The sequence below is a fragment of the Falco biarmicus genome, chromosome Z (assembly GCF_023638135.1).
Source record: "Falco biarmicus isolate bFalBia1 chromosome Z, bFalBia1.pri, whole genome shotgun sequence".
Classification (NCBI taxonomy): domain Eukaryota; kingdom Metazoa; phylum Chordata; class Aves; order Falconiformes; family Falconidae; genus Falco; species Falco biarmicus.
The window spans coordinates 58,780,684-58,808,183 of record NC_079311.1 but is presented as its reverse complement, the minus strand read 5'-3'; the positions used below and the strand labels follow the sequence as shown (position 1 = coordinate 58,808,183).

The window sequence follows — 27,500 nt, the reverse complement described above, 5'->3', positions numbered from 1 at the left end:
AAAGAATACAAAACCCCTGGCATTCTGCCTGCTGTTAATATTCAGATGGGGTATCAGAGGAGAAAGAGATGATGCAGAGAACAAAAGCCACAAATTTAGATTAATATTTCCACAGACGTATTTATTTATTTATTGGTGAGGTGGAGTTAAAAAAAAATCAGTGGGAAGATTAATACCAGTGAGGAAGAATGTGAGGCACAAAAAAAAGAGTGAGTGTGAGCAGAAAGATAAGCAGCTGGGAGACAGACAAGGCAACACAAAGATCCATAGATTTTAATGCCAGCAGGGATCAACGTGATAAGCTGACCTTCTGAATTACACAGGCCAGAGGTTATGCAAAGGTGTAAGAAAGGGAGACAGGGGAAAGAGAGAAAAAAAAAGAAAGGCAAAGATGCGGATAGAGCTAAATTCACTCTAGGCAGAGGATCAGCACAAAACATTGCACTTTCTTGCCATACAAAGCTGAGCTATAACTAGCAAGAGCAGTTAAAGCAAGAGAAACATGGGAACGAAGGCCAGCTTTGGGAAGGTGTTTAAAGTACTGTAAGGCACAAACACATCTTGGATTTTTGGTGGTGGAAGTGCGGTTAAGGGGGGTGGGGGTGGTGGTGGCAGAAGTGATACCAGAGTGATGTTGCTGTAGGAATTTGGATAAATTCTTGGAGCTGTTGCAGTTGACAACTGTTTTGTAATTATGACAGAGAGGGAAAAACTTTTCTTCTGGTTTTCAAGCCTTAATGTTAACTGGAGAAAAACACCCTGTTTAAATTATCAAGAGAATGAACAGCTGTGTACGCGAGATTCAGGCCCTTTTTCTGGTCACCAGTGGTAAAGTAACCAGTCAGGTGGGAAATGATACAGATGAACTAGAATGTTAATTATTCAGGTTTTGGCCATATCAAGAAAAGTGGCTTAAACATGACACAGTAAGGGAGTAAAACCTTTTGAAGATGCCACAGGATTCGAATAACTTTTTCATATCTAGATGGTGTTTTGCATATTTTTTGTTGTTGTTTGTGTGTCGCGGGGGTAGGTGGGTGTTGTTGCTAGAGCTCGGCTTTGTCTCTGGCAGAGTTTTACCGCTCACACCGACACGATTACAGCAGAGTAACCCGCAGGTGAGTTGTCGGGCAGCTGTGTCCTTTTGATTTGACTTACCTTTCTGTGGAAAGAGCACAGGCACACGGTTACATCTAACTCGGTTACGGTGGCTTAAGCAATTAGCAGCCTCCGGGCGAGCTGTCACAGCTGTGCCCAGCTGCAGGGTCTCCGCTGGGGGACAGGCGGACGCGCCCGGCCCCGGCAGCGTCTTCCGAGTTGCCGCTGAACCCGTGCAGCAGGCGCGCCGGTCCGCGCCGAGCCGAGCCGCTCCGCCGGGCCTGGGGACACCAGCGGCTGCCCGGGAGCCCCGGGGGACACGCGGTACTCCAGTGCCACGGCGGGTTATCCACCGTCAGCAGAGGACCGCAGCTCACCCGTCCGGAACGGCGCCCACCGCAGCTGGCCCGGGGCCGCCGCACACCGGCCCCCTCCACGTCCGCGCATCCGCCCCCGGGGACGGGACCCCGGGCTCCTCGCCCTCCCCCGGGCCGACGGCACCGGTGCCCAGCCCGGCCCTGTCTCGTCGCCCCCCGGGCGGGCTCCCTCCTGGCCGCGGCGTTCGCCACGCCGGGACGCAGAGCCCGCTCCCCCCTCGGCCGCCCCGCCTGTCCGGGGCCAGCAGCGGGGCCGCTCCGCGCCGCGCCGCGCCGGCGGGAGGGCAGCGGGGAGAGGACGGGCTGTCGGAGCCCAGGTGCCCTCCCCTGGGAAGGGGCGGCCGCCGCCGCGCTGCCGGGATCCCCGCCGCTGCTCCCGCCTCCCCCTCCTGCCCGCCAGGTTTGCGGGGCGGGCGGCGGCCCCTCCTTTTTCCTCCACGTCACGGGGTGGGGGTGCGGGTGCGCCCCCGCCATCGCCGCACGCGCGCCCGCGAGCCGCCGAGCGCGCCCCGCCCGGGACAGCCACGCACCGGTGAGTGCGCGGCGGCGGGCACGGCCCGGGACGGCGGCGGCTGGGCACGGCACGGCGCGGCGCGGCGCGGCTCGGCTCCGCCCCACCGGCCCGGGAGCAGGGCCCTAACTTTTTGCGCGGAGCGGCGCGCTGGTGCCGCAGCTGCCTCGACCTCCTGCCGGCAGCTCCGCCGCAGGCGCAAACTTGGAGGCTGAGCAGCGGCGGCGGAGTTCGGGGAGAGATGGGGAGGGGGAGGAGGAGGGGGAGGGGGAAGGGGCGGCAGCTGCGCGGCTCCGCGGGGGCGCAGCTGGGCGGCGGGGCGGGCGGGCCGGGCAGGGCGCGGCGCTGGCGGCGGCCGCCGGAGGGGGAAGGGGCCGGGGCCGGGGCCGGCGGGGGCTGCCGGGGAGCTCCGGTGGGAGAGCGCCGTGCGGCTGCGGGGTTAGTTACGGGGGTTTCCGCCTCGCGAGCTGGAGCAGCTCTGAGGTGCGGGCGCACACCTGCCCGCAGCCGGTGCGCCCCGCTGCCGCAGCCGCGGAAGCTGCTCTTGAGAAGGAACAGTTACCACCAGCTTAACGTGCGGTTTGGTAGCAGGCGCCGGGTCTGTTGTGGTGTTGGCTGAAGTCGCTTCGTGTTTTGTCTCTCCGTAAACTGCTAAACCCGTGTGTATTAGTCTGTGGCCGTGTTTAATTTGCCAAGTGCATTTACTTGTTTCTGTAGTATGGAAAGAGGCTCTTTTTTCTCTTTTTTCCTTGTGAGGAAACAAGAAGTAACAGAACAACAAGGATCAATCGGAAATTCCCTCGAGGAGAGACGGTAGCAGCTTCTTTCTCGTTGTGGGGTGAATAGACTTACTGGTACCAGAGTAAAGCTTGTAGAAAGGAGAAGTTAAGGGGAGCTTCTCTTGAGGTTAACTCGTCCCCTGTGTCCCACCTGTGGATCTGCTTCACTGAACATCCTCAGACTTCATCCAAAGATCTAGTCAGTCAACCATCCCATTTCATTTTGAGTTAGCCAAATTGCCTTAATAGGATATTTGCTTAAAATAAATATTCCTTAAAATAAATGAACTTCCTTAATAGTAATCTGTTTACATTTGATAGCCTGGGAGAGAAACAGCTGAGGGGTAGATATGATAGATAAACTTGCAAGTGGAGTGGAGGCGGTGAACAGGAAGTTCACCTTCTCTTGGAAGGCAAAAAATTGAAAACAAGTAAGAAAAAGCGGCTTTTTACGCAATACTCAGGTCAGCTGTGGAGTGTTTTGTGCCCTCCTCCACCCACCCGGTCTACTGGATGTTAGAAAAGTTATGTGTGTTCAAAAGCATCTGGATGGAAGAAATTGAAATTTCATAAGAAGTAGAAAGTTGTAACCCCTGGGTTTGGAAACTGCTGAGCTGTAAGGGAACGGAAAGAACATGCGGAGAAAATGTTGCAGAGTACTTGTTCTCCTTCTGCTCTTCCTCTTCTTTTCAAGCATCTGCTTTTGGGTATTCTGAGACAACATCCTGGGCTGGATGGGCCCTATATGGATGTGATGTGCCTGTTGTTCCATGCATGTAGGTTTTCTGAGAGGGTCATAGGGAAGTGAAATGTTACACTTGTGCTCCTGTGGTTTTTGGTCTTATGTATCTGATAGTGATGGATTTTGGTCCAGTTCTTGTGTATTTTTCTGTAACCTGCCCAGCTGTAAAGGCATTTAAAGATCACCAACATTCCTGGATAATGCTTTTTGACTCATGATTCATATAAATGAGCAGCTCTTAAGGACTACAACTTTTTGAAAAGCAGTGATGGTGATAAGGGATACATTCAGGTTTGAATTGCATGTGTTGGTGCAACCCTTGTGCTGGGATTACACTGGGGATGCAGGAAAGGGGACCAGACACTGAAAACAGTTTATAGGTTGTGGATGATAATCTGTACTGTGTGTGCTATTTTCTGGCCTAATATGTGTGAATTATTCTCATCAGTCAAGAGGCTGACTGTGATCATCTCAAAAATGCCTTGATGGCTGAGACTAGATCTTTGAAATTCATCAGAAGTAGTCCGGGTGAGCTGGGAAGAATTTACCAAAGGTAAAATTAGAAAAGCACAAAGGGCCAAAGCTATGGGCTATATCATTAGGTATAAAGAAACCAGCAAGTGCTCATGTTTAGGGTTCAGGGAAGCCTGGAAAATGTTGAAATGTCAGTTGAGAACAAACAGGTAATTGTTGATCATGTGGATCTTGTCAGCCTGGCAGCTGTTTAGCCTGGCCAGATATGGTTGAGCGCCTCAGCGGGTGTCCGCAGTCTACAGAATGATTGCAAGAAGTCTTATGTCCGCTAACAGGACAGAAACAGAGCATTCTCAGGCTCCAGCAGAAAGATTTCAGGAAAGGGTGATGCAGGGATTTTGGAAACATGTTGTTGGTCAGAGCTAGGAGTGGAGCACCAGAGAGGTGCTGATGTACCTGCTTGGCTGTTAGTCTTGGTTACTGTGTTCTTACACAACAAAGTGATTTCAAGTAGGAAGTGGGTAAGTAGTGTGGGCTGTCCTGATACATGCTGATGATGCAAGTTTGGTCTCACTAACAGATGATGCTTAAATGGACTCTAGAAGGAGCTTATGGTGTTTGCGTAGCTGTTACAGCTACGGAAAGGTGGCAGGAGTCATACAGTGACTCCAGCTTTTGAGGTCTCCCAGGAGATATCGATAAGGGAACTAAGAGACACAGCAGATGAGTCACAAAAAGCTCATTTCTGCCACATAAACTGCAGGGTGCTGAATCCAGCAGGGGAGATAAGTTTTGTGTGACTGTCAGCAAGTCAAGCCTCATCAGACCTCTTGCTGAAAAACTTAAAAGCGAAGAAAGCTTCGCTAAGATTTACAGTGTGACCAAGTGCGATATGTAGGTCCCTCTGCTTGGAGCACAAGAGGGGGAACTGTGGAGAAAGAGTTCTTTAATCTCATCTTGCCCAGACAGATGCATCATTAAGCAGAAGACAGGGTGCCTACCAGCCTGACCGAGACCCACACATCTTTGTACTCCGTCGTACGTTGTTGAATTGCAATGTGGCTTGTGTGGTGTACCAGGAAGATAGCTGCTGGCCCGGGCAGCATTCCCTGGTGCTAATCAAAGACCGTTTTCTTTGGGATTGATACTGCAAAGCACAGTTGGCCTGTGTGCATTTTTGTGGTGCATCATTGTTTGATGTCGTGTGTGTCGTTCTGCATGCTTGCTTTGCAGGCAAGGACAAGTCAGCACCCTGAATCTTATGCAACAGGTGTACAGCTGTCGGCAGACCTTTTCCAATTTTGCATGTGCTGGGTACTTTTGTCTCACAGAAATTCCCATAATCTGTATTTCTGTATTCTTAACCATTGCCCACTGTACTGCCCCCATCACGCTGAAAAGGGGTAACGTTGACCCAGGTACTGTCATGCCACATTGCGTCTTATGCACACAGGGAGCACCAGATACTAAGTGGGAAATTTGGAAGCTGTTCTGGCTGTATGCAGTAGCTATGCTGGGCCCATTGAACTAAGGCAGGGCTGCAGGATCCCATGGGTCTGTGGCACCCAGACCTCTCTTTGAAGCTTATGAGATTCAGCCTGCCCCTGCCACGCTGGAGAGCAGAGCACAAATAATAAGCTCCATAGTACAGGGCTGTGCAATTTATACATCCATGTGAGTTGGAAGGCTGATGTTGAAGAGGAGGCAGGTGTACACAATACTTTTGTCAAAGTGTGGATGGAGAGGAGGAGAATGTTACATATGCCTTAGGAATACAGCTGATGTGCTTTCCTTGAGGGAAGATAGCTGTGGTATTTGGTTTTGGTACATGCAAATTGTACAATGTTTAGTTCCTCAAATTTCTTTGTAACCATCACACACACAAAGCTTAGGTATAATAGCCCAAAAATATATTTCTTGCCATGTGAGGTACGTGGTATACCATATGAGGTACTTACGTATAAGTGAACTTGCAGTGCAGATCGTCATGTCTAAACAGTTTCAGAAAGTGTCACCAGGACTGTGGGGGGTCACAGCAGCAGACCAAACTTCTAGCCTTGGCTGGGTGCCGGTGCTATCTTATCTGTGGAAAGAGCAAGGCCTCCAAGACCGGGAGTCTCAGTATGTGAAGTACCGGGCAAGTCTTGAATTTTTAGAGACTCATCGCATCTGGGTACTTTCCTGTCTTTCCCCATGTCCCCTTCACCCTGTCATAGATGGAAATGAGATGGCTTTAATATGGCCTGTTCTTTTTATGGTGGTACTCTTCAACATATTCTTGGCACTTAAAAATGCTATGTGAGTAAACAGAAATATATGCTTATTATACAGATAATGGCTTCCATAGCTTATCAGACAAAGCCTCCATACTCACCATTTTTCAGCTAACACTTCACACTTTTCTTTCATAATCTGTGCAAGCAATAATGCCATCCCTGCTACTTCTGTACATCCGACTTCATACGCGCTTGAAACAGCAATAAAGGTGAAGGCTGTGGGCACCGGCAGGATGGAGCGGACACCAGGACTTTCTTCAACTACCGAGCCAGCTGTGCCCGTGTTGGTCTTCTGGGTCAGAGCATCCTAAAGAGCTTTGCAAGGGGAGGAGACCACAGCAAAGTCCAGGAGGTAGGTCTGCAGCTCTCCTTAAGATAAACTTGCTGATGTGACAAGCTGTGACTTTGGTCACAAAGACTTTAACATGGAGGGAACTGACCTGAAAGGGGTGATTTGCAGCAGGGGCTCACAGACGAGGGTCTGCAGGCGGCTCTGTGGCTCGGTGGAGAGATGAAGGAAATGGAGAAATATTTTGAGCTGTTAACTGGAGCTTTTCTGAAGCATGGTGCAGTTTATCCTGCCTCCATGCCTAACAGGAAACTTCCACCCTCTTTCACAGTGCTATTCTGTGCCAATGTACACAAGTTCTGGCCCTTTGGGCCCAGGTTTTATGTTATGTGGTAGTTTGGGGGTAAAGGTTAACCCTCTCTCCACTGTAGTAGTATTACTTTACACTCCATATGAGTTGGAACGAAGCTGTTAAACTCTAGATTGCCCCAAATTAGAAGTAAACTGTATTTAGTGGGATTTGTGGGGTTTTTTCTTTAAATAATTAGTTGGGGGTTTTTTTGGTCTTGGTTCCTGCCTTTATGGTGCGTTGAGCCCTTGGTAGACATGGATAATCTCGTCTATTAGAAGTCAGGGAATTTAAATACTCAATGTATAAGCAATCAGGCTTGAGAATTTCCGTGGCTGACTATCCCTGGGCTTTCTAAACACTTTCTTGCTTTAACAGGGCTGCAAATCCTCTGACTGGCAGGACAGAATGTACCAAGGGATTTGTTGATAGATTTTTCTTTTCAGGCCTCCACCTGAACAACTTCCATCAAAAATTGTAAGGCAGTTCAGGTTAGCTGGGGATGCAGAGGAGCCAGGTTCACTTCCCTCTTGGGCTGCTGTCTTCTTGCATGACCCTGCAGAAGTCACTTGCCTCTTTCCCTGGCTGGGGAGCAGAGACACAGACTTTCTTTGCCTCGGCATATCTCTGGGATGTGGACATGCAAGAATTAATATTAGATATTTTAGTGCAATTATGGGGATTGCTGACGTACTGGAGGAAAATAGAAAAGAGCATCCAGCCTTTTCTAAAGAACACACAGAGAATTGGGACTGAGTGGCAGAAAGAGAAGCAAAACAACTTACTGTCAGCGCAACAGGTTGTGTTAGGAAACACAGATCTGTGTGTCCCATGTGATGAAGAGTCCTCAGGCTTATCATTGGGAAAAAATCATATGTGATACCCATAATTGCCAAATCTTTGCTGAACCTGTGTTTCCCATGTAGGTGGTGAGAAGCTGTCTTTCATCTTCCGGAAGCACAAAACAGGCAGTAGTAAACTGTAGATTTTTGTTGTTTTTCTTTGGGGCACTGTATTGTTTTAAGTCTTCAGGGTCTTAAAATTGACAGGCTTATTGTTTAATTAGACTTGGATCTAAAAGTAATGGCATATTTTTCCACATCTTGCAATTAAAGGACCATGAGACAGCATATAAGTAATTCTAGTTAGTTAGCTCTTTAGCTGACCTTTATTTAGAGGAAATCTATGTACTAGATTCAGGTAGGCCAAAACAAGGGGTTGAGCTGTGTGGAATGAGGCTGGTCATGGGCACCACTATGTTAGAGGGGCATAAGCTGAGGCTCTAGTGCAGGGAGAGTGTGTGGAAAACAAGGCAAACTCAATATAATCAGCTGATCTAGACTTAATGGCAGTGTAAAGTATCCTACAGAAGCTCTGTGATCCCTACCTACAGAATCCCTACCAATACCTCTGCAATCCCTATCAACAGATAATTTTGCAATGTGAATAATCAGCTAGCAGAAGTAAACGCTAGCATGTGAATAAAATTAACTTTCCTACCTAGCAGCATTGAGTAATCAAGTAGAGTTAAGAGCTTAATTCAAACTGAGAGTTTAAAAAAAATAAATATTGCTTAGCAAAGCATGTCATTACTTTTCTCCTTCCTCAGCTGCCCAGGAATATCTTCCCCTCTACCTTCCCCAGAGACCCATCAAATGACTTGATTTGTATAGAGTAGAGGGGAAACCAGAAGGAGCTAACTGCGTCTGTCTGCCTGCAGAGCTGGTTGTGCAAACAACTCGACCAAGCCTGACTTGCTGCCTGAGCAGGTGTGTATTAAGCAAACAGATACTTTATCAGGGAGGTCTCCCAAAGTGTTTTTGCCTGGAGGAGAGGGAATTGTTCCCGTAGTTCCTGCTATTATATGTTAATGGTGTTGGTTGCTGAAATACACTGACCTGGTTTCCAAGGAAAGGTATAGACCAGGGGTCCTCAAACTACAGCCCACAGGCTGGATACAGCCCCCCAGGGTCCTCAATCCGGCCCCCGGTATTTACAGACCCACCACCACCACCCACCCACCCCTCCGGGGGTTGGGGGGGGGAACCAAGCAGCCGCAGATGGCTGCCTGCCACTGCATCCGCGCACCGGCCCCCTGGTTAAACAGTTTGAGGACCCCTGGTCTAGACACTGGTTTTGCCTCAGATGCCTCTGAGGAATGGGAGGGTAACAAGTCAGAGAAAGCACCTGTTTTGCTGCTCTGTTCGAGGTTGGTGGGTTTTTTGGTGGTATTATTGCTAATGCTACCTACATGAAAGCACTTACCCTCCTTGATCCCTCTGTCCATTCTCCTCTTTCATCATTTCCCAGCCTCTGTTCTGCTGCTCCTATTCTTCTCAGCACCCATTCCCTTTTTATTTTTTTCACCTGAGTGTTAAGCAAGGAGCCTGCTGTGTGTTGGCAGAAGGGCTTCTGCATGTGAGAGAGAACAACATAGTGGGATAGGAGCACTCCTGCTCCCTTGTGTCTGCTCTCTCTGTTTCCTCTCCTTCCACAGACTTGCATTCAGGCTTGGCCTTTTCACTTAACTCTTGCTCTGTGGCAAGCACAAAAGCAGGTTGCCCCATGACAGCATTCATAGCGAGTACTTTAGATTCTGTATTTCAGATCCACCAAGAAGAGAGCGTTGCCTACTCACAGCCTGAATTTTCCAAGAATTCCTATTCTGGTAGCAGACATGTCTTGCCACTCCACACTCTCTGTTAACCACTCCCAAGCTGATGTGACAAGTGAAGGTGGTTTCCCCCACCTGGCTGGCTGGCATGACACCAGAAATAATTTGTGGCATTTGTAGTCATGGGCTTCTGTGATGGATAATGCTGAGTAGAAAAGAAGTAGTATAAATTCTATAAGGCTACATGTTAAGGGAGCTCTTGGCTTTTGTTTTTCTGTAGCTCAGTATGGTTGGTAGTTGATCTTGGACTTTTGCTTACCTACTGGACAGGTCCTTCAGGAAGGACTGGCAGAGTGCTCCTCAGGGAAGTAGTGATGCATTGGTTGTTGCAGGCAGAAATGTTATGAGCTTCCTTAGGTAGCCCTGCCTGTGTGTCCCACTGCTGAACCTGTTGCTTTCATGCTGTCTGGAGTGCCTTTCCCTCTCCATGGGGCCAGCCTGCTCTGAGCAGAGATTCTTCCAGCCTCCCTGGACAAAGGCCAAGCTTCAAAGCAGGATTTTCATCCTTCTGCCTGCTGGGAGGCTTCTGGTGCATCTTGGCCCCACCAGGCTCTGGCCTTACTGTGGTGGACCCAGGTGGTTCATGACAGCTCTACCCAGTGGGCAGCATCCAGGGAGCTGGTGGGCGCTGTAGGCCCACCTGGCAGTTTCTGTCTTTAATGACTGTGGTGCTTCTGGTTTATGGAGCACAGGCTATGCCAGAAAAGACACGATGAGGAAAAGGAACAAAGTGCTGGGGAGTTGCAAAATTCCTTGTAGTCTCAAAGTGGTTGATGAGCTGTTAATAAATCAGTGTGATCTGAATACAGACAAACTGGGAACACCTCTGCAGTGCATAGGAAAGGTTGGAAGAAGACCACAGAGTTTTAATGAGGCCAATGACACATTTGCCCTTTTTTGACCAATTAAAGCAAATTCTTGTTGGGGTACTTTTTGGTTACAAATAGTCCCTGTCAAAAGTAGCTTGTCTGAGCCTTCACTGTTTTTCATGGTTGAGTTTGCCCCATGGGAGTTTTTGTTAGGTGGGGAGGAGAAAAGAGTGGATGTTAAAATGTAAATACCCACAGATCTTTGACTTCTGAGTAAAAGAAAAATTACCTTGCATAATGCAGCTGTTGCTTTAAAGGAACAGCTTTTAGGAAACTGCTTTATTCCCAAGAAGGCTATTTTCAATAGACCTAGATGAGTCACTTATGAAATAGGAGGAGAAGCTTCTGGAAGGGCTGGATCTGCTTCTTCAGTGCTGGGGGGAGTCTGCTATCTTTTTTGCCACAAGACAGTCAGTTTTTATATTTTCTGATTTGTACTGCTGATACAGGGATGCAAGAGGTGCTTGACTGTGTGGATGCGTGCAGAGCAAGAGGAACGTGAGAGTTTGTAATTTGTTCCTGCTGAGAGTGAAGGGAGCTTGCGATGTGCAAGAATGACATTGGCATCACTGAGCTGCATAGTCTGGGAGGTGCTGTTGTTCCGGGTACATGGGGTTTATGGAAACAGCAGAAATGTTAGCATGGGGAGCAGCAGTAAAGCCCTGGGCTCTCTCAGGAACCAGAGCTCTCCATATGTAAATCATTAGGGTCTTAGTAAAGTGGAAACACTCCTTCAGAAGAAGCAGCGTGAGCCCGAAGCCTGCCAGTTTCTCTGTGCTGCTGAAGGGAACTTGTCTTTTTCTGGGTTGCTCAAATCTCTCTAACCCTTTGTAGAAGGGCAGCCTCAAAGAGGGCTGAAGCTGCTGTATATCCGCCATACCCTGGTGGGTGTAAGCCACTGGAGGTCAGCCAGAGTGGGAGCTTGGTTCTTGGGGCTGTCTCAGGCTTGTGCTGACCGGAGCATCTTCCAAGCTGCCTTTTATCCATCACTCCTGAGTACTGCTCTGGGGTGGAGGGGTTGCTGAGCTGTTACTGGCAGAGGATCAGGGTCAGGTGCAATGCTGCTATCCCCAGAACACTTTACACCAGGGGTGCACCAAGGCTGTGCTGTTGGAAGCAGAGCAGGCAGAGGTTGCAGTGCTGGTGCAAAAGCTGGGTTCTTGTCCTGGTTCCAGTTTGTTGGGCAGTGACTTTCCTAGGGGTGCCTCATCCAGCCCATCCTGCAGCCTGTGCTCTGGGATGAATTAATGGTCCTTTGCAGTGCCTTATATCTTTCAACCAGCTGTGGATGGACCTCAGATGCTTAGACAAACACTGGGGCAAGATGAGCCTCATATGCGTGTCCAGAATACAGAACAGGTTCTCTACTGGTTTTATTCAAGGCCAAATTCAGAAGCACTCTGGGTAATTTAACCACATGGAGTTCTTCTCCCTGGCGTAAAATGTTTCTCAATGTTGTGGGACAACCTCAAACAGTCCAGTGGAAATGTCCCTGCCCATGGAGGGGAGGTTGGACTAGATGACCTTTAACAGTCCTTTCCAACCCAAACCAGTCTACGATTCTATGAGATAATGCATGATGGAGTGGTGCTTTAAACATGCTTTTACTTTGAAGGAATGGATGTACACCGTGTGAAAACATGTTAAAATGTTATTCCCAAGAAGTTGATTTGTGTGCTCACAGGAAGCTCTTCAGACCAGAAATTTGGACCACCACATCTCATAATGTACAGACTCAGCTGGTTAATAACTGACTGTTCTGTTCCTCCTCCAACATACAGCATCAGCAGCTTCCGTTTTTCTTTCAAGGGAGGTGGGCACAACTTCTCCCCTCTCCTCTTTGTGTATGTGTGGTCTATTTTCCTCCAGGGAAGAGGTGTTGGGTCAGTAGGAGGTATCCTATGCTACTGCAGATATGCAATTCGCCAGCTGAACTGTGACGATTTATTTGTCTGCATAGCACTGTGAAGATGCAACAGTTTAAAAAGTCTGCTTTTGCAGTGATATGGTAAATCCAGTGAAACTTTGGGTAGGTGCACTCAGAGCTAATTTAATCATAGAATCGAATCATAGAATGGTTTGGTTGGAAGGGACCTTACAGATAATCTAGTTCTGCCCCCCCCCCCCCCATGGGCAGGGACACCTTCCACTAGATCAGGTTGCTGAAAGCCCCGTCCAGCCTGACCTTGGACACTTCTGGAGTGTGTGTGTCCCCAGCCTTTCTGGGCAACCTGTTCCAGTGCCTCACCACTCTCACAGTAAAGAATTTCTTCCTAATACCTAATCTAAATCTACCCTTTTTCCGTTTAAAACCATTGCCCCTTGTCCTGTTGCAACAGACCCTACTAAAAAGTCTGTTCCCATCTTTCTTACGAGCCCCTTTTAAATATTGAAAGGCCACTATGAGGTCTTCCTGGAGCCTTCTCTTCTCCAGGCTGAACAACGACAACTGTCTCTGCCTGCCCTCATAGAAGAGGCATCCCTCTGATCATCTTCATGGCCTTCCTCTGGACTTTTTCCAAAAGGACCATGTCCAGAGCTGAACACAATGCGCCAGGTGGGATATCACCAGAGCGGAGTAGAGGGGCAGAATCACCTCCCTTGTTCTGCTGGCCATGCTGCTTTTGATGCAGCCCAGGATTTGGTTGGCTTTCTGGGCTGCAAGCCCACATTGTTGGGCCTTTTTGCTCACCAGCATGCCCAAATACATCTCCTCAGCGCTGCTCTCAATCTGTTCTCTACCCAGCCTGTATTGATACTGGGACTTGCCCCAACCCAGGTGCAGAACCTTGTATTTGGCCTTGTTGAATTTCATGAGGTTCACACGGGCCTCCCTCTCAAGCCTGTCAAGGTCCCTCTGGATGTCCCCCCTTCCCTCCAGCATGTCAACAGCACCACTCAGCTTGGTGTCTTTGGCAAACTTGCTGAGGGTGCACTCGATTCCACTGTCTGTCACCAACAAAGATGTTGAGCAGCACTGGTCCCACTATGGACCTGTGAGGAACAGCACGCATCACTGGTCTCCACTTGGATGTTGAGCCGTTGACCACAACTCTTTGATTGCGGCCATCCACCTTACCCACTGAGTAATCCACCCACTAAATCCATGTCTCTTCATGTCTCTTTAAATCTAGCTTACACTGATTGGTGCTGTTTCCACAGCATCCTAGATGTACGATATAATGGAGCTATAAATAATACAAATTAAATAATATAGGAGAGTTACAATTCATTCACTTGCAATGACCTTGCTACCTCTTTGATAGTGCATAGTGGCCTCAGCCAGTGTGTGTAGATCAGAATGCAACAAAAATTACACTGTTTCAGGTGAAACTGCAGAAGAGCTTTTTAGGCAGGCAGGTCATCACTCCCTCTTGGGCTCTGCTTTGGAGGCCAGGATTGCCATTTGCTACTTCTTACAAATTTTTACAGAAGATAATGTTTATATTATGAGAAATGCAAATGAAGAAGCAAACTGCTCTAATCCAGCTTAATTTTGACAAACCACAGAAGCTAAACTGCAAAACAAGCCAAAACATGGATTGCTGCCATCTCTGATACTTTGTTCCTGTTCAAAACTGAATCTCTTTTAGAACTTTTTTTAGTTCAGTTTAAGTGAAAAAATCCTGAAATAGGAAATGTTTCTTTTGAATTTGAAAGAACTGTTGAAAGACAATGCACATGTTTTTTGTGAGTGCCAGTGAAATGCAAAAGCACCTGTTCGTTCACATGGCTAACTGAGCGGGGCGGGGGATTTTCAGGGGTTTCTGGACAGGTTGCATCTGGTGTTATCAGCACAGCTGACCCTTGCTTAATCCTTCTCAGGGATTGCCTTTTAAATTTCAGTATCTCAGAAGGCATACTAGATCCTTGCTGTCAATCAGAAGAGCTGCAATTAATGCCTGTGGTTTGTGAGTGGAAGATTTTAGCTGGACCGCTCCCCAGCCACCATGCTGTGCTCCCACCTGAAGCTTGAGTGGGGAGAGGATTTCTTCCTCTGCTCAACAGCTTCACCCGTTTTCATTTCGTCATTGAGTTCTGGGCGGTGTGTGTGGCCTTATGAATAAAGAAAACTTTGACACAGCAATCTTTGCAGCTGAGGGCGTGATCTTTGAGTGGCTAAGTCAGTGCTTGGGGGATAGATGCTTTGCTTTTGTCTATCTTCTCTGAATGCCAGTGGCAGTTGTGAAGGGAGAGCCACTGCCCAGATTTTTATAACCTTTTTTTGTGTATTGCATTACGGTGCTAGCAACCAGCAGATTTCTCCAATGGAAATCTTCAAATGAATTGCCGTGGATTAAACTTTGATGTGACAAATTGATAATGTGTCTGTTAATCAGACTGATACAAATGTGGGTGTTTGTTCTTGACCAACACGGAGAGGGTAGAATCTGGGAGGTTTAACAAAAGTGTGGTGCAGAGAGAAAAGAGGATTACCCTGGGAGCCAGGGTTCATGAAAGGCTTGTATAACTTGGGGAGAATCTGGACAAAGTCCTGTGCCTGGTCAAGACCCGGGGCACCTGCCTTCCTTGAGTGCTTGGCCATGCAAACTCACCCCCATTCTTGTCTGCAGGAGTCAGGGTGACTCCTGGAGGGATGGGCTGAGGAAAGGCAGGCATGGAAGAAAATCACCAGCTAGTGGCTGTGCCCTCGTACAGAATCCTGTCCTGTCTCCCTCTTGGCACCCAAAAGAAGAGTCCCAGAGGCCAGGCTGCACCGGGGTTGACGTGGAGAGCAGAGTGGGTGGACTTGGGGTGCTGCAGGTGTTGTTTCCTTCTGATAGAGGCACCCAGTCGGATAGATGCGTGATGTGCGGCAGTCTTTGCTCGTGACAGATCCAGACTAGCCTTGCCCCAAAGGCATGCTTAGTGAGGTCCACAGGCTAAGTGCCTGGTGGTGTGTAGAAATGTTATAAGTTAGTTGAGCTAGAATTAAATTGTTTTAATACTTTTTTTTTTCCCCATCCCAAAAGAATCCTAAAAGCAGGCTTTAATTTACCCTCAATTAGCCTTTCCTTTGGTTTCCCCTTGCAAGCATTTAACATTTCAAGCAGTTACAGTCTCCCAGCAGAAATTCAACATTTCTGTGTTGTTATAGCAATCTGTATTGTAAAAGCTGAGAGAAGTAGCCACTGGTTCAGTTTGCTTCTCTGGCACTTAACTTTTGCCTCTCTACCGTGTTTCAGTATGAACTTGGGTGATTTACCCAAGCAGGCTGCTTGGTGTACAGGTGCAAATGCTGCTTTTCATATTTGCGATGTGCCCACTGTAGGGGTTTGCACACTTCTGGGTACTCTGCAGTTTCATGGGCTGTTAATTTATGTTTACAGATTGCTGGAAGAAGATCCAGTAGTTTGCTACTACTAATCCTAAACGATTGTTTTTAGGAAGGTAAACTTCCGCACATCTGGCTGACAGCAGCTGGAAGGGACTGTTAAGGCAACAGGTCTTTACAGATATTACCCTGTGATCAGACTGTACTTTGCTTCCCTAAACCTTTGCTGTGTTACCCAGGATATATATGTATGAATGTCTATAGACAAATATGTGTTATTTCTTCTGTTCTCATTTCTGTGTTCTCTCTCTCTTCCCCAGTTGCTGTAAGTCAATAGTAACTGAGGTCTAATTCTAGTGTATGTCCTTATGTGTATTTTCTAGCATGTTGTTGCCTTCAACTTGGCCTTCCTTCCCAGTGCTTCCTTTAGCTGGCCATAGCTCGATTCATAACTTTTGGTACACAGAGGGGAAAGCTTATCCTCTGGTTTTATGGATTTTATAGGTGAGTGTTGTGCGAGCTCCAGGAGAGCTGCAGAATTCTTCTACAGCCTCCCGAAAGATGGGACATGTGCACTGGATTGAGGCACAGAGGAAGGAGTGGAGCTCCACCGCCTGCTAGAATAGTGCTGTGTATTTTCTGGTCCTTCTGCAAGCCCAGCCTCCTTGTCTTAGGCAGATACAGACAGCTGAGCCTGGCTGGAGAGTGCCTTGGAAGGGAGGACTGAGAGTTTCAATTTGAGAGCGGCATGGCTTAGTCTTTGCCCAGTCCTCCTGGGAGTGTTTATTTTGCTGACTAAGGCCAACACAGCATTCAGCAAGTGGAATGACTTGATATTCCAGATCAAAAAACTTGGTCTGAACTTTTTCAAGAGGGTGTGAAGTTCTTCCACCACCTTGTTCCTCCTTTTGTGTCATTGACCAGCTTGTGCATTTGCAGAAAGCAAATTATTTTAAGTCTTTGAAGGTGTAAAGCTGCCCCAAACAGTTTCTTAAAGGGAGAAAAATAAAAAAAAAGGCAGTGAAATACACCAGTGGAAAACCCGTCCATTTTCTGGGTGGGATACAAATATTGCTGTCATGGATCTAACTACCAATCCCTCTTCTGGTCCAGCAGTAGATAAAAGCAGATGCAGAGAACAGAGTGATGGTCACAAGAAACACTTTTATTGGTAAAAAATTCCTGTCAGAAGTCTTGGCAGCTGGTAATTGCCTGATGTCATGGTTCCAGGGAATTTAGCTTTCCATCCGTATTTATGTATTGGCAACAGTAACTGTGGAAACTCTCAACAGCCAGCTGATTGCCTAATTCCTTCTTGAATCCTGCTGAGCTCATGGTCTTTAATGTGCTTTGTGACAGGCTATAGTTACATGTTGTGTAAGAACACATTTTGTTACACAATGCAAATGTGTTTCCCTTTGACTTGTTGGATGTCCGTTTTCTTTGAACATCCCTTGCTTTAGAGGTGCACAGGATAAATAAAAACCCATTCACCTTCTCTCATTCAGCACTTTGCATGCCAGCCAGTAAGTGCCTTTACCAGGTTAGATGCTGTGTATGTGTGTATATAGACCAGCTGTGTGATACCTGTTTGTCTCAAGATAAGATCAGTCTCCATTAATTTCCTCAGGAGTCTTGCATGTAGAAGAGAACATGCAAACATTTTACAAAATAAGGCAAGACGGCAATGCCAAGCCCCCTTCCCACTATAAAATCTTTGTGTAAAAGATGGAATGCTGGTCCTGCATATAGTATGGTAGCAACTGAGAAAGCAAGATAACCAGAGGCAGCGTCTTGTCAGTGCTACCCCAGATAGGTGCTTCAGGTAGCTCTAGGTGCCTGTTCCTATCTGACACGTGTCATTTGTTCCCTCCTGCTCTGGAGAAGACTGTGTGTACAGTACACTGTGATGTCTGAGTAGGGCTTTGTGTGCTGCATGTGGTAAGAAATAGGGGTTTTGCACTTGAATGAAAACCTGATGAGATTTGTGGTGCCCCTTCTGTCCCGAGGGGTTTCATTCCCTGGTCTTGTACTGTTCCTCATGAAATTCTGGTCTTCTACAGAAACTAACTTCATCCTGGTTAGAAGCAAATGTTTCATGCTTAAAGAACAAAGCCATTGCCCTTGTACTGCTATGCCAAGCCTGGCTGTGAAGTGTAATGGTGGTAACAACAAGGGAGTATGAATTTCATGTGATAAGGATGGCACAGGAGGGTCAACGGGATATTGGTGGTGATGAACTGCACTGCTGGAGAGATGTTGGAGTGCTTCCGAGTGGTTGGGGACACATATGGCCTGATACTATCTGGACCACTGTTGAGATGGTGACATAGTGTGTTTTGTAATAAAGAATAAAACCAACCCCCCCATGCAAACAGATGGGGCTAATTGCTGGCTCCTGATGCTCTCATGTGACCAGATGCTAGCCAGGATCAGGGGGAGGTCCTCCATAAACAAGGGAGTCAGTGGAGGAGCTGAAATTTCTCACCAGTGCACCTTAATTCCTTCTTCCACAGAGGATTTGAACCATGTCGCCACAGTCTTCTGGATTTCTGACCTCTTTACATGGGACACTAGCATCTAGTGCTTGGCAGTGCCAAAAACCATAGGAATGTTCAGCGAGCTGACTGTGGATCCTTTGCTCATCAGCTGCAAAGAGGGAGCCCTCAGGACTCTCCAAGTGATTTCTTGCACATTGCGGTCTAACTCTGGACCACACCGGGCTCTGGTGATCTAGATTGGTACCTTCAGTCAGAGAAGTGTGATGCGATGGTGTTTTTGTTGGTTTGCCTAGAAACAGCATGTTTGGCACTGCGTGTGTCCAGGGCTACCATAGATAGAGGAGAGGGGGTTTGGAGCAGTGGAAATATGCTTATTTTCCCCCTCCTTTTTCTTTGTCCAGGCCGCCTTTTTAAAGGAAGTAGAGAGCAAGTGAAGTTTCACTCCCTGGATGAGGTGATCCTTGTTCAGCCTGGAATGGTAGCAATCATCCTTGGTAGCCAAGGAGACCACTGGTCAGAGTCACAGGGCGGGCTTCACAGAGACATCACACCACACAGAGAGGTCTTCTCCCTCCAAAGAAAAACAGGGTAGGTTAGCAGTGTTCCCCTCCACAGGGCTTCCATCACATGGCTGGAAACCTGACTTTGGTTAGGAGCAGCTTTTAAGAGCAACTTTTCTCCAGGAACACAGAAGGAAATAGGTAAAGGGGAGAGCTGAGACATTGAGCCGGGATTAGTTTGGAGAACGAATGAAGGAAAGCGCCTGCTGGGATCTTTTGCTTCATGAAGAGATAGATCTGTTTTTTCCCTTTGTTAGCATACCTGGAGGCTGTTTGTAAAACCTGCAGGGAGCTGCTGAGCTCTGGCTTCTACAAAATAGGTATGTGTTGGCTTACCCTGCTCCCTTCCACAGTCTATGCCTGGCATGCCCAGGAGAAACAAGGAGGTGGCATTTCCTTCTTTCTGTTGCCCCCAGAAAGGAAATATAAAGGAGAAAGATGTGTAGGGAAAGAGAAAGTCAGGGAGAACAGATTCATGAAGCAGCTGTACCTCAACAGGCTGTATTTTAACTGAAGCTACAGCTTGTAAGACCTGACAGTGGTGGGAATGCTAAAGATGCCTAAATTAATCTTCCAGTAAGTGTTGCATGCACACCTCAATACTTGCTTTTACATGCATACGTGGGATCTGCAGACATCTGAGCCACTTCTAGTGACCCCACCATTTTATTCACTCCAAAGCATTCCGGAGCTGCTGCCTCTCGAAAGAAAATATTGGAAACTGTTAAATTTAGAGACAAAGCAGAACTTAGTTTTAGATAAGTAGAGCTAAGTTTAATGCTGCACCTGGATGTGGACTCTGGTCTAATTTTAATTCAAGGCTAGCAACAACGCTGCTTGCACTTAGCTGGTTAATCAAAGCTGTATATAGCTTTTCTTGTGGTCATACCTCAGTTGTTAAATTGCTACACAGGAATGTTATTAAATACCCTGCTGCATAAAAAGTGGCCATGTGTGTGTTTTTGGAGTCACATCTGAGGTTGTGTCACACAGCAGAGAACAGCATGGATGTGCTATTGCTCACTACTACCCCTCCTGCCTTCAGAAGGTTACATTATATACTCAGTCCAGTGAATGGAAGTGCTGTGTCTTCATCCATCTCTTTCTTCAGGGCAGGTTTGCAGTATTTTCCAGAAGGAATCTCGACACAGGTAGGACTTTGGGCTTGTCAGACCCTGTTGGGAGAGGACAGGAAGGAAATGAATTTCCCCTTGGACATCTTCATGGGCCAGCCCCAGTGTTACAGACAACGAGGATGGTCTGACTGAATTCTTAAGCTTTCAGTTTAATGCTTCTTTTTAACAAGAACACTAGTATCTACTGTTAAGCACACATTCTTTGCAGACTCACAAGAGATCCCCTTGCTGCTCCCATTGAATCCCTGGAGTTACTTGGGAAAATAAACAATCCTTCCTACTCACTTAGAAAACAGTCATGTTTCTGCCAGTGCAGGGGTTACTGTACTTCAATTTGTGACTCATAAGAAATTAAAAAAAGGTTTGGAAAATAAACAGTGGGAGTCTTGTTCCAACACTCTTATTTAGCTGGAAATGATCTGAACTCCAAGTTGGTTTATTGCCTTCAGTCAGCTATTTCTGGGGAATAAAATCTTTGCCTATTATTGTGGTCAAATCTGTTTCTGAATTAATATGATGATTAAGGAGAAACTGCAGATTTCCAGTGCCCTGTCCTGCTAAGGTGGTGTTTATACTGTGGACAGACCAGTGTGCACATGTCTTTGTTAGAAGCTTGATTGTCTCTGATGCTTAGTTCCTGATTTAAAATACCATCGTGTCTTTGTTTTCTTGCAGAATGAAGAGACACAAGTGTCCCTACAAATGTCCATCACGAAGGAAGATCTTGATCCTGTGTGTTACGGGGTGGCTGATTGCACTGCTGAAGCTTCTCCATGTCGAAAGACACTTTTTTCCCTCTAAGGGCATTTATTTGGTTGAGCACTTCTTGAGCACTTCTTCTTACGTTACAAACAGGTATTCCCACCTTAGAAATGAGATCCAGTATGAGATTAATTGTTCATCTATATATGAACAAGATCCCCATGAAATTGGCAAGAGTTTAGAGATAAGAAGAAAAGAGATAATTGATTTAGCTGATGAAGATGTCGTAGCAATGACAAGTGCTTGCCATGTGTATCGTTCACTTAGGAAATACCACCTTAAACCTGTTTCTCCTGAGGAGGAGAATTTTCCAATTGCCTATTCTTTGGTTGTTCACAAAGATGCAGTAATGGTAGAAAGACTTATACATTCACTGTACAGTCATCAAAATATTTACTGCATCCATTATGACCAAAAAGCAGCAAAAAGTTTCAAATCTGCTGTGAACAATCTGGCTAAATGTTTCCCCAATATTTTCATTGCGTCAAAATTGGAGACAGTGGACTATGCACATATTTCACGTCTGCAAGCAGATTTTAATTGTTTGTCTGATTTGATGGACTCCTCAGTTCCCTGGAAGTACGTTATTAATTTGTGTGGCCAAGATTTTCCTCTGAGGTCAAATTTTGAATTGGTCGCTGAACTGAAGAAACTCGGTGGAGGAAACATGCTGGAAACTATAAAGCCAAGCAGCAGCAAAAGAGAACGATTTACTTATCACTATGAACTTATGAAAGTGCCTTATGAATACATGCAGATGCCTGTAAAAACCAACATTTCCAAGAATCCGCCACCTCATGATATTGAGGTATTTGTAGGCAGTGCCTATTTTGTTCTAAGCCGAGCATTTATTCAATATACCCTTGAAAGCTCTCTTGCAAAAGATTTTTTTGAGTGGTCAAGGGATACATACTCTCCAGATGAACATTTCTGGGCCACTCTTGTACGTGTTCCTGGAGTCCCTGGGGAAGTTCCAAGGTCAGCCCAGGACATAACAGACCTACAAAGCAAAACTCGTCTGGTGAAATGGAATTACCTTGAAGACCATTTGTATCCTCCCTGCACTGGTACCCACCTTCGCAGTGTCTGCATCTATGGGGCCGCAGAGTTAAGATGGCTTCTGAATTACGGGCACTGGTTCGCCAACAAGTTTGACTCCAAAGTAGACCCTGTCCTGGTAAAATGCTTGGCAGAAAAACTGGCAGAACAACAGAGAGAGTGGGTATATTTGTCCTCTGATAAATACTTTCTGCACATAAATCCTGTGAATGCCTTGCTATAGCAGCACTGTATTCCCTGTTGTCAGTACTATGTACTGTTAAGCACAGTGCCTGCAGTTCCTCTGCCTTGATCTGCTGCAGGATGTTGGCAAGCGAAACATACATTCTGCATGAAGCTCAGGGGCCTGGAGAGCCAGGTGCCTGGCCATTTATTTATGAAAAGTCTTGCCTTTCCTATTAACTGTTTTGTAACTTGCCATAATAATCCTGTAATTGTTCTTCAGAGTGATTCTGTGAGGGTAAGGTTTGCTTTTGGAGGCTCTGCTGGTGTCTGTCCCAATGGAGTACTTTAGAAATGTGTTTTGCATCAAGTGTGTTTGCGTCTTTCCTAAGAAACTCCAACGCCTGTCCCCTTTTCCTTCACTTTTGTTTTTCTTAAAGGTATGAAACAAAGACCTCTGTATCTGCTACCTCAGGAAAACTGGAAGTGCCCAGCTCACAGACAAAACCAAGAGATCCGCATGACACCAAATGAGCCATGTGGCCTCACCTGAAGTCCCAAACTGCCTGTCTGTGGGAGCTAACAAAGACCTTTGCAATGTGACTATGACTGGATGATACAAGGGAAAGATCCTTAGACACCATATTGTCTGTAGCATCGTTCTCTTCTCCCAGCTCATTTGTCCATTACTTTTCCTTCTGTGAAGCGTGTGCTCAGGTGCTGTGCCCTGCCTATGAAATCAGTGGTTGTTGATTGAAGCAGAATTAGGTGGTGTTATCCTCTGAAGGCAGTATACAAGCATGCCCTACAGGCAGTCTCTGCAGCCCCTTACAGTAGACATCCATGCCAAAAGAGGTTGATCTTCATTTCTCCCTCTGCCTGTAGAAATATCTTCCTCTGTGTGTGTACTGGGTTTGCATGGTAGAGTTTTGGTAGTGGGGGGGCTGCAGGGGGGGCTTCTGTGAGAAGTTACTAGAAGCTTTCCCCATGTCCAATGGAGCCAGTGCCAAGGCTGAGGCCATCAGCAGTGGTGGTGGTGCCTCTGGGATAGCATATTAAGAAGGGGGGGGGCGGGGAGGGCAGGGTGAAATCTGTGCCAGCATAAGAGGAGAGTGAGGCTGTGTGAGAGCAACAACCCTGCAGACCCCCAGGCCAGTGCAGAGGGAGGGCAGGAGGTGCTCCAGGCATCAGAGCAGAGAGATTCCTCTGCAGCCCGTGGTGAAGACCATGGTGGGGCAGCCTGTGCCCCTGCAGCCCATGGAGGTCCACAGTGGAGCAGATATCCACCTGCAGCCTGTGGAGGACTCCATGCCGCAGCAGGTGGTTTCCTAAAGGAGATGGTGACCCCAGGGGAAGCCCGTGCTGGGGCAGGTTTGCTGGCAGGACCTGTGGACACTGGAGCAGTCTGATCCTGAAGGGTGGCACATCACAGAAGCGTTGCACGCTGGAGCAGTGTGTGAAGAACTGTAGCCTGTGAAGAGGAATCATGCTGGAGTTTATGGAGAACTGTCTCCTGTGGGAGGGACCCCAAGCTGGAACAGGGGAATAGTTTGAGGAGGAGGGAGCGGCAGAGACGGCGTGTGATGAACTGGCCGCAACCCCCATTTCCCAACCTTCTGTACTGCTCTGGGGGAGGAGGCAGAGAAATTGGGAATTAAGTTAAGCCTGGGAAGAAGGAAGGGGTAGGGGGAAAGTGTTGTGGGTTTTTTCTGATTTGATCAGCAATGAATTAAACCAATTTCCCCAAGTCAAGTCTGTTTTACCTGTGATGGCAATTGCTGAGTGGTCTCTCCCTGTCCTTATCTTGAACACAGAGCCTTTCGTTATATTTTCTCTCCCCTGTCTGGCTGAGGACAGGAGTGATAGCGTGGCTTTGGTGGGCACCTGGTGTCTAGCCAGGATCAACCCACAGGCACTCTGAAATCCCAGTCCTCTTGAGACAGTATGTCTACACACTGTAGGTAACAAGTGCTATTTCTAATTAGCGTTCCTCAGTGTGATGCTACGATGAAATGCAAAACATGTGAAGTCAAGTGGTAATCGTAAGAACAGCCATATTGAACAAATGAAGACCTTGTGTAGAAGTGTCTTTGTGTGCAAGTCTTGTTGCCTTGTGCCACCATGATCCCAGGCTGATGGGGGCCTGAGCAAGCCTTGGTTGAGCTGCAGAGCATCTGTTCTCTGACAGCCTCTGCTTCCCATGGCCGTGCCAGGCCTCCTTGGTAGCGAAGCAGCTCAGGGGCCTCCTCGCAGCTGGGTCCCCATGCTGCAGCATGAGAGAAGTTTGTTAATCCAGGGGTCTGCAGAAACTCCTGCAACTCAGGAACACCTCTTGGCATTTTGGGGGTTTGTCTGGGATGTTGCTGTGCCACAAGTTCAGTTTCGGTGATTCCAGTGGACCCTGGGATCTAGCTTGCTCCACGCCACTGTCCTCTTTCTACCCATCTGGCTTTTATTAAGGGGCCTCTTCCCACAAGTGACTTGGGGATATCTCGTCTTATTGATCCACAAATGGTTGCAATAACGACCATGTCTCATACCCATGACCAATTTTGGGTTTTTATTTGAGTTGAAAGAATGAAGTAATTTTTTGGTCTCAGTTTTTGTTTATAAATGTACTCATGGTCAAGTCATCTGTGGCTTGAGATTGGGTTTGAGAGTCAGGAATCATGGGCCTTTTTCCCCATTTGTAACACTGATTTCTTATGAGACCACATCTAAGTTTTCTGTTCCAGCTGTTCTAGCTGTAAAATGGGAACAGTTATGTTCTATTACCTTGCTAAACACTTCAAAACCTATGGGTGTTGCGGGTGGGTTGCACAGTACTAATTGCTTATTAAGCTATTTATGGAGTCTGTGGATGCACAGGTCAAGTACTTCTTTGATGTACTGATTCTGAAATAAATGAAGCTTATTTTTAAAGTGTGTGTCGCTTACTTGAGTGACTTCCCATGTCTGCCCAGGGCTGTCCTGACTTGATGCAATTTATAGATACTTTGTAGAAAATGAAATATTGACAGTATTTACAGATTCATGCATCAGTACTTGTATATAGAGAGTTCCCCTGTGGACAAAAGGTTGATAAAGAGGATGTTAGGATCCCAAAGGGCCAAGCCACTGCCTTCTGCGCACATAAGTTGATGTGTAATGATACATTTAAAATTTTTTCTTTACTTAAACTGGCTTTATGTATGTATATACACACATCCCCATTTGTGTTTGAGTGGTTTGCTCTACCATAAATTTATAAAAATAATCCCCCAGCACATTTAACTTAAGTAAATGATTTTGAACAACATGCAGCTTTGTGGTACTTTAACTGAATTGGATGGAATGATGCCTGTAATTAGTTTGAAATAAGGCAGCTCATGCTTCTCTAGATAGTGAAGAAGTGGATGCAGATATGGCACAGTGTGAGGCAACATCACCACTACAGCTGTATGCTTGCTAGCTAGGGAAGTAAAATTTCTACAGGCACAGTTGCAACTTTATGAAGTGCTGATTTTCTAATGAATAATAGATATTTCTGTTTTTTGGAGGTGACTTTAAAGGCTATTCAAGCTTGTAGAAAGGCAGTTCTCAAAAAATATAGGATCACTCAGTGTGAAAGATCATCTAGCCTAGCCCACCCTCCTGCTCACAACAGGTTTGACACTAGATTTGGGCTGGGTTTCTTTCTGCTCGGCTGGCAGTCAAGCACCATGCAGCCGCTTGCTCACCTCCTGCCACCAAGAGGGATGGGAAGGAGGATCAGAAAGGAATGTAAAACTCAAGGGTTGAGATAAGAATGATTTAATGGGTAAAGCAAAAGCTGCGCATGCAGGCAAAGCAAAGCAAGGAATTCACTCACCACTTCCCATGGGCAGGCAGGTGCTCAGCCATCCCCAGGAAAGCGGGGCTCCATCACACGTAACGGTTACTCAGGAAAACAGACACCATAAAGCCAAATGTCCCCCTTTTTCCTCTTGCCCCAGTTTATATACTCAGCATGAAGCCGTATGGTATAGAATACCTCTTTGGCTAGCTTGGGTCACCTGTCCTGGCTTTGTCCCCTCCCAGTTCCCCATCCCTCCAGCCCTCTGGCTGGCAGGGCCCAGGGAACTGAAAAGTCATTGATTTAGTATAAACATCACCCAGCAACAACTAAAACCATCAGTGTGCTGTCAGCATTGTTCTCACACCAAATCCAAAACACAGCGCTGCACCAGCTACTAAGAAGAAAATTAACTCTGTCCCAGCCGAAACCAGGACATTGTCACAGGGAGTTTCAGATCTCTGAGGAAGATTCTGCAGCCTTCTGGGGCAACATTTGCCAATGTGTCCAGGAGAAAGAACAGCCAAAATATAAGTTCCTTAACTTTTGAGTAATTTTGTGGTTTTTGACTTCTCGTTCAGCAGTGTAGATGCAATACCAATGCCTGTATCATAGTTAAGTGATTAAACTATCAGGGTGGGTAATGACTTCATCATTTACCTTTTGGCTTCATCATCTTTGTTCTTTACACAGGTAGGTCTTTCTTTGCTGAAAATGGACCCGAGGCATGTTCTGCAAACACCTTCTTTCAGTGAGAGAGTTTATGTCAAAGCAAATAGGAAGTTTTATTTGGACTGAAATTTAAACTGTAGGCAGTTATCTGCTGTTCTGTTCTCACAGGATTTTTTTTTTTTTTGGTTGTAGTAAAGCTCAGACACACCTTTCCTCTTCCCTCTCTTCCCCTTCCTCACTTCTCCTGAAAAAGATTCCTCTTATAAGTTACTTCATGAATTTGAAATACATGTATGTTTGTATGTATTAGATGGTTACCTCTGTTCTGCCAGTGCTGGATGGAGCACCTGGACTATCAGTTAACCTGATTTTCCCATTCAGGAAGGATGCATGGGCAGGGTGCTAGTGCTGCTCCTGTCGGCACTGGTGCATGGGTCCAACCCATTGTTTTGTTAGTGGCTGAAAACAGCAAAAATGCTGAATGCGTTCTAACATGGAAAAGTTAAGTGAGGAAGGAAAGGAAATAAGGAGGTTTAATGGAAGAGTTGCAGAGGAAACGTTTGTACAACTTGTCTTACTAATGAATTTATTAGGCTGGACATGGAGACAGGAGGATGGTATACACAAACATAAATGCCTCACTATACATTTTCTTTGATATTGGAGTAAAAGGATGTGAAAGGAAAGACGAGAAATTAGACACCTAATCTGTAATTGTAATTGAAACAGACTTGGCCTGTTCAGCATTTCTATGGCTGCTATCATTACCGTGGCATTTGAATCAGAATGTATAAACACGAGAAAAGCAGTATTTGGGCAGCAGGTGTGGAGTATATGTGGCATACTAGTGTGTGTTTACAATGAGACCTTGATTTTTAGTTCAGGTGTCATATCTGTTTCTATTTGGTGCTTTTACAGAACTTGCGTCATTCCTGGTGGTGGTAATTTCCACTCACATAGAAAAGATACTCAGAACAGTGTGATCTGTTAGTGAGATGTGGTAAATCTGTACTGAAAGTACCCCAGCACTGTTCAGTATTTCAAGCTGATAGCTGAACTCTCTGTCCTGGGCCTGTTTTTTCAGAAATACTGGGCTCTTCTATTTTCCTATGACTAAACTA

General features: G+C 46.6%; 1 protein-coding gene across 3 annotated transcripts in view; it reads left to right on the top strand.

The window, feature by feature from the left end:
• Window positions 1-1,879: 1,879 nt before the first annotated feature.
• The window catches only part of GCNT4 (glucosaminyl (N-acetyl) transferase 4), a 68,231-nt gene continuing 42,610 nt past the window's right edge, over window positions 1,880-27,500 (top strand). Inside the window, exons 1-3 of one of the 3 annotated variants that reach the window (XR_008819341.1) lie at window positions 1,880-2,007; window positions 20,586-21,890; window positions 22,334-23,156. Coding sequence is in view for 2 of the 3 variants with exons in the window: in XM_056323819.1 (XP_056179794.1) it covers window positions 20,587-21,890; window positions 22,334-22,427 (1,398 nt within the window). In the remaining variant the exon portion in view is untranslated. Of the gene's footprint in view, window positions 2,008-20,585; window positions 24,816-27,500 lie in introns of those variants that run through there. The other 2 variants (XM_056323819.1, XM_056323820.1) reach the window with 2 other exon arrangements.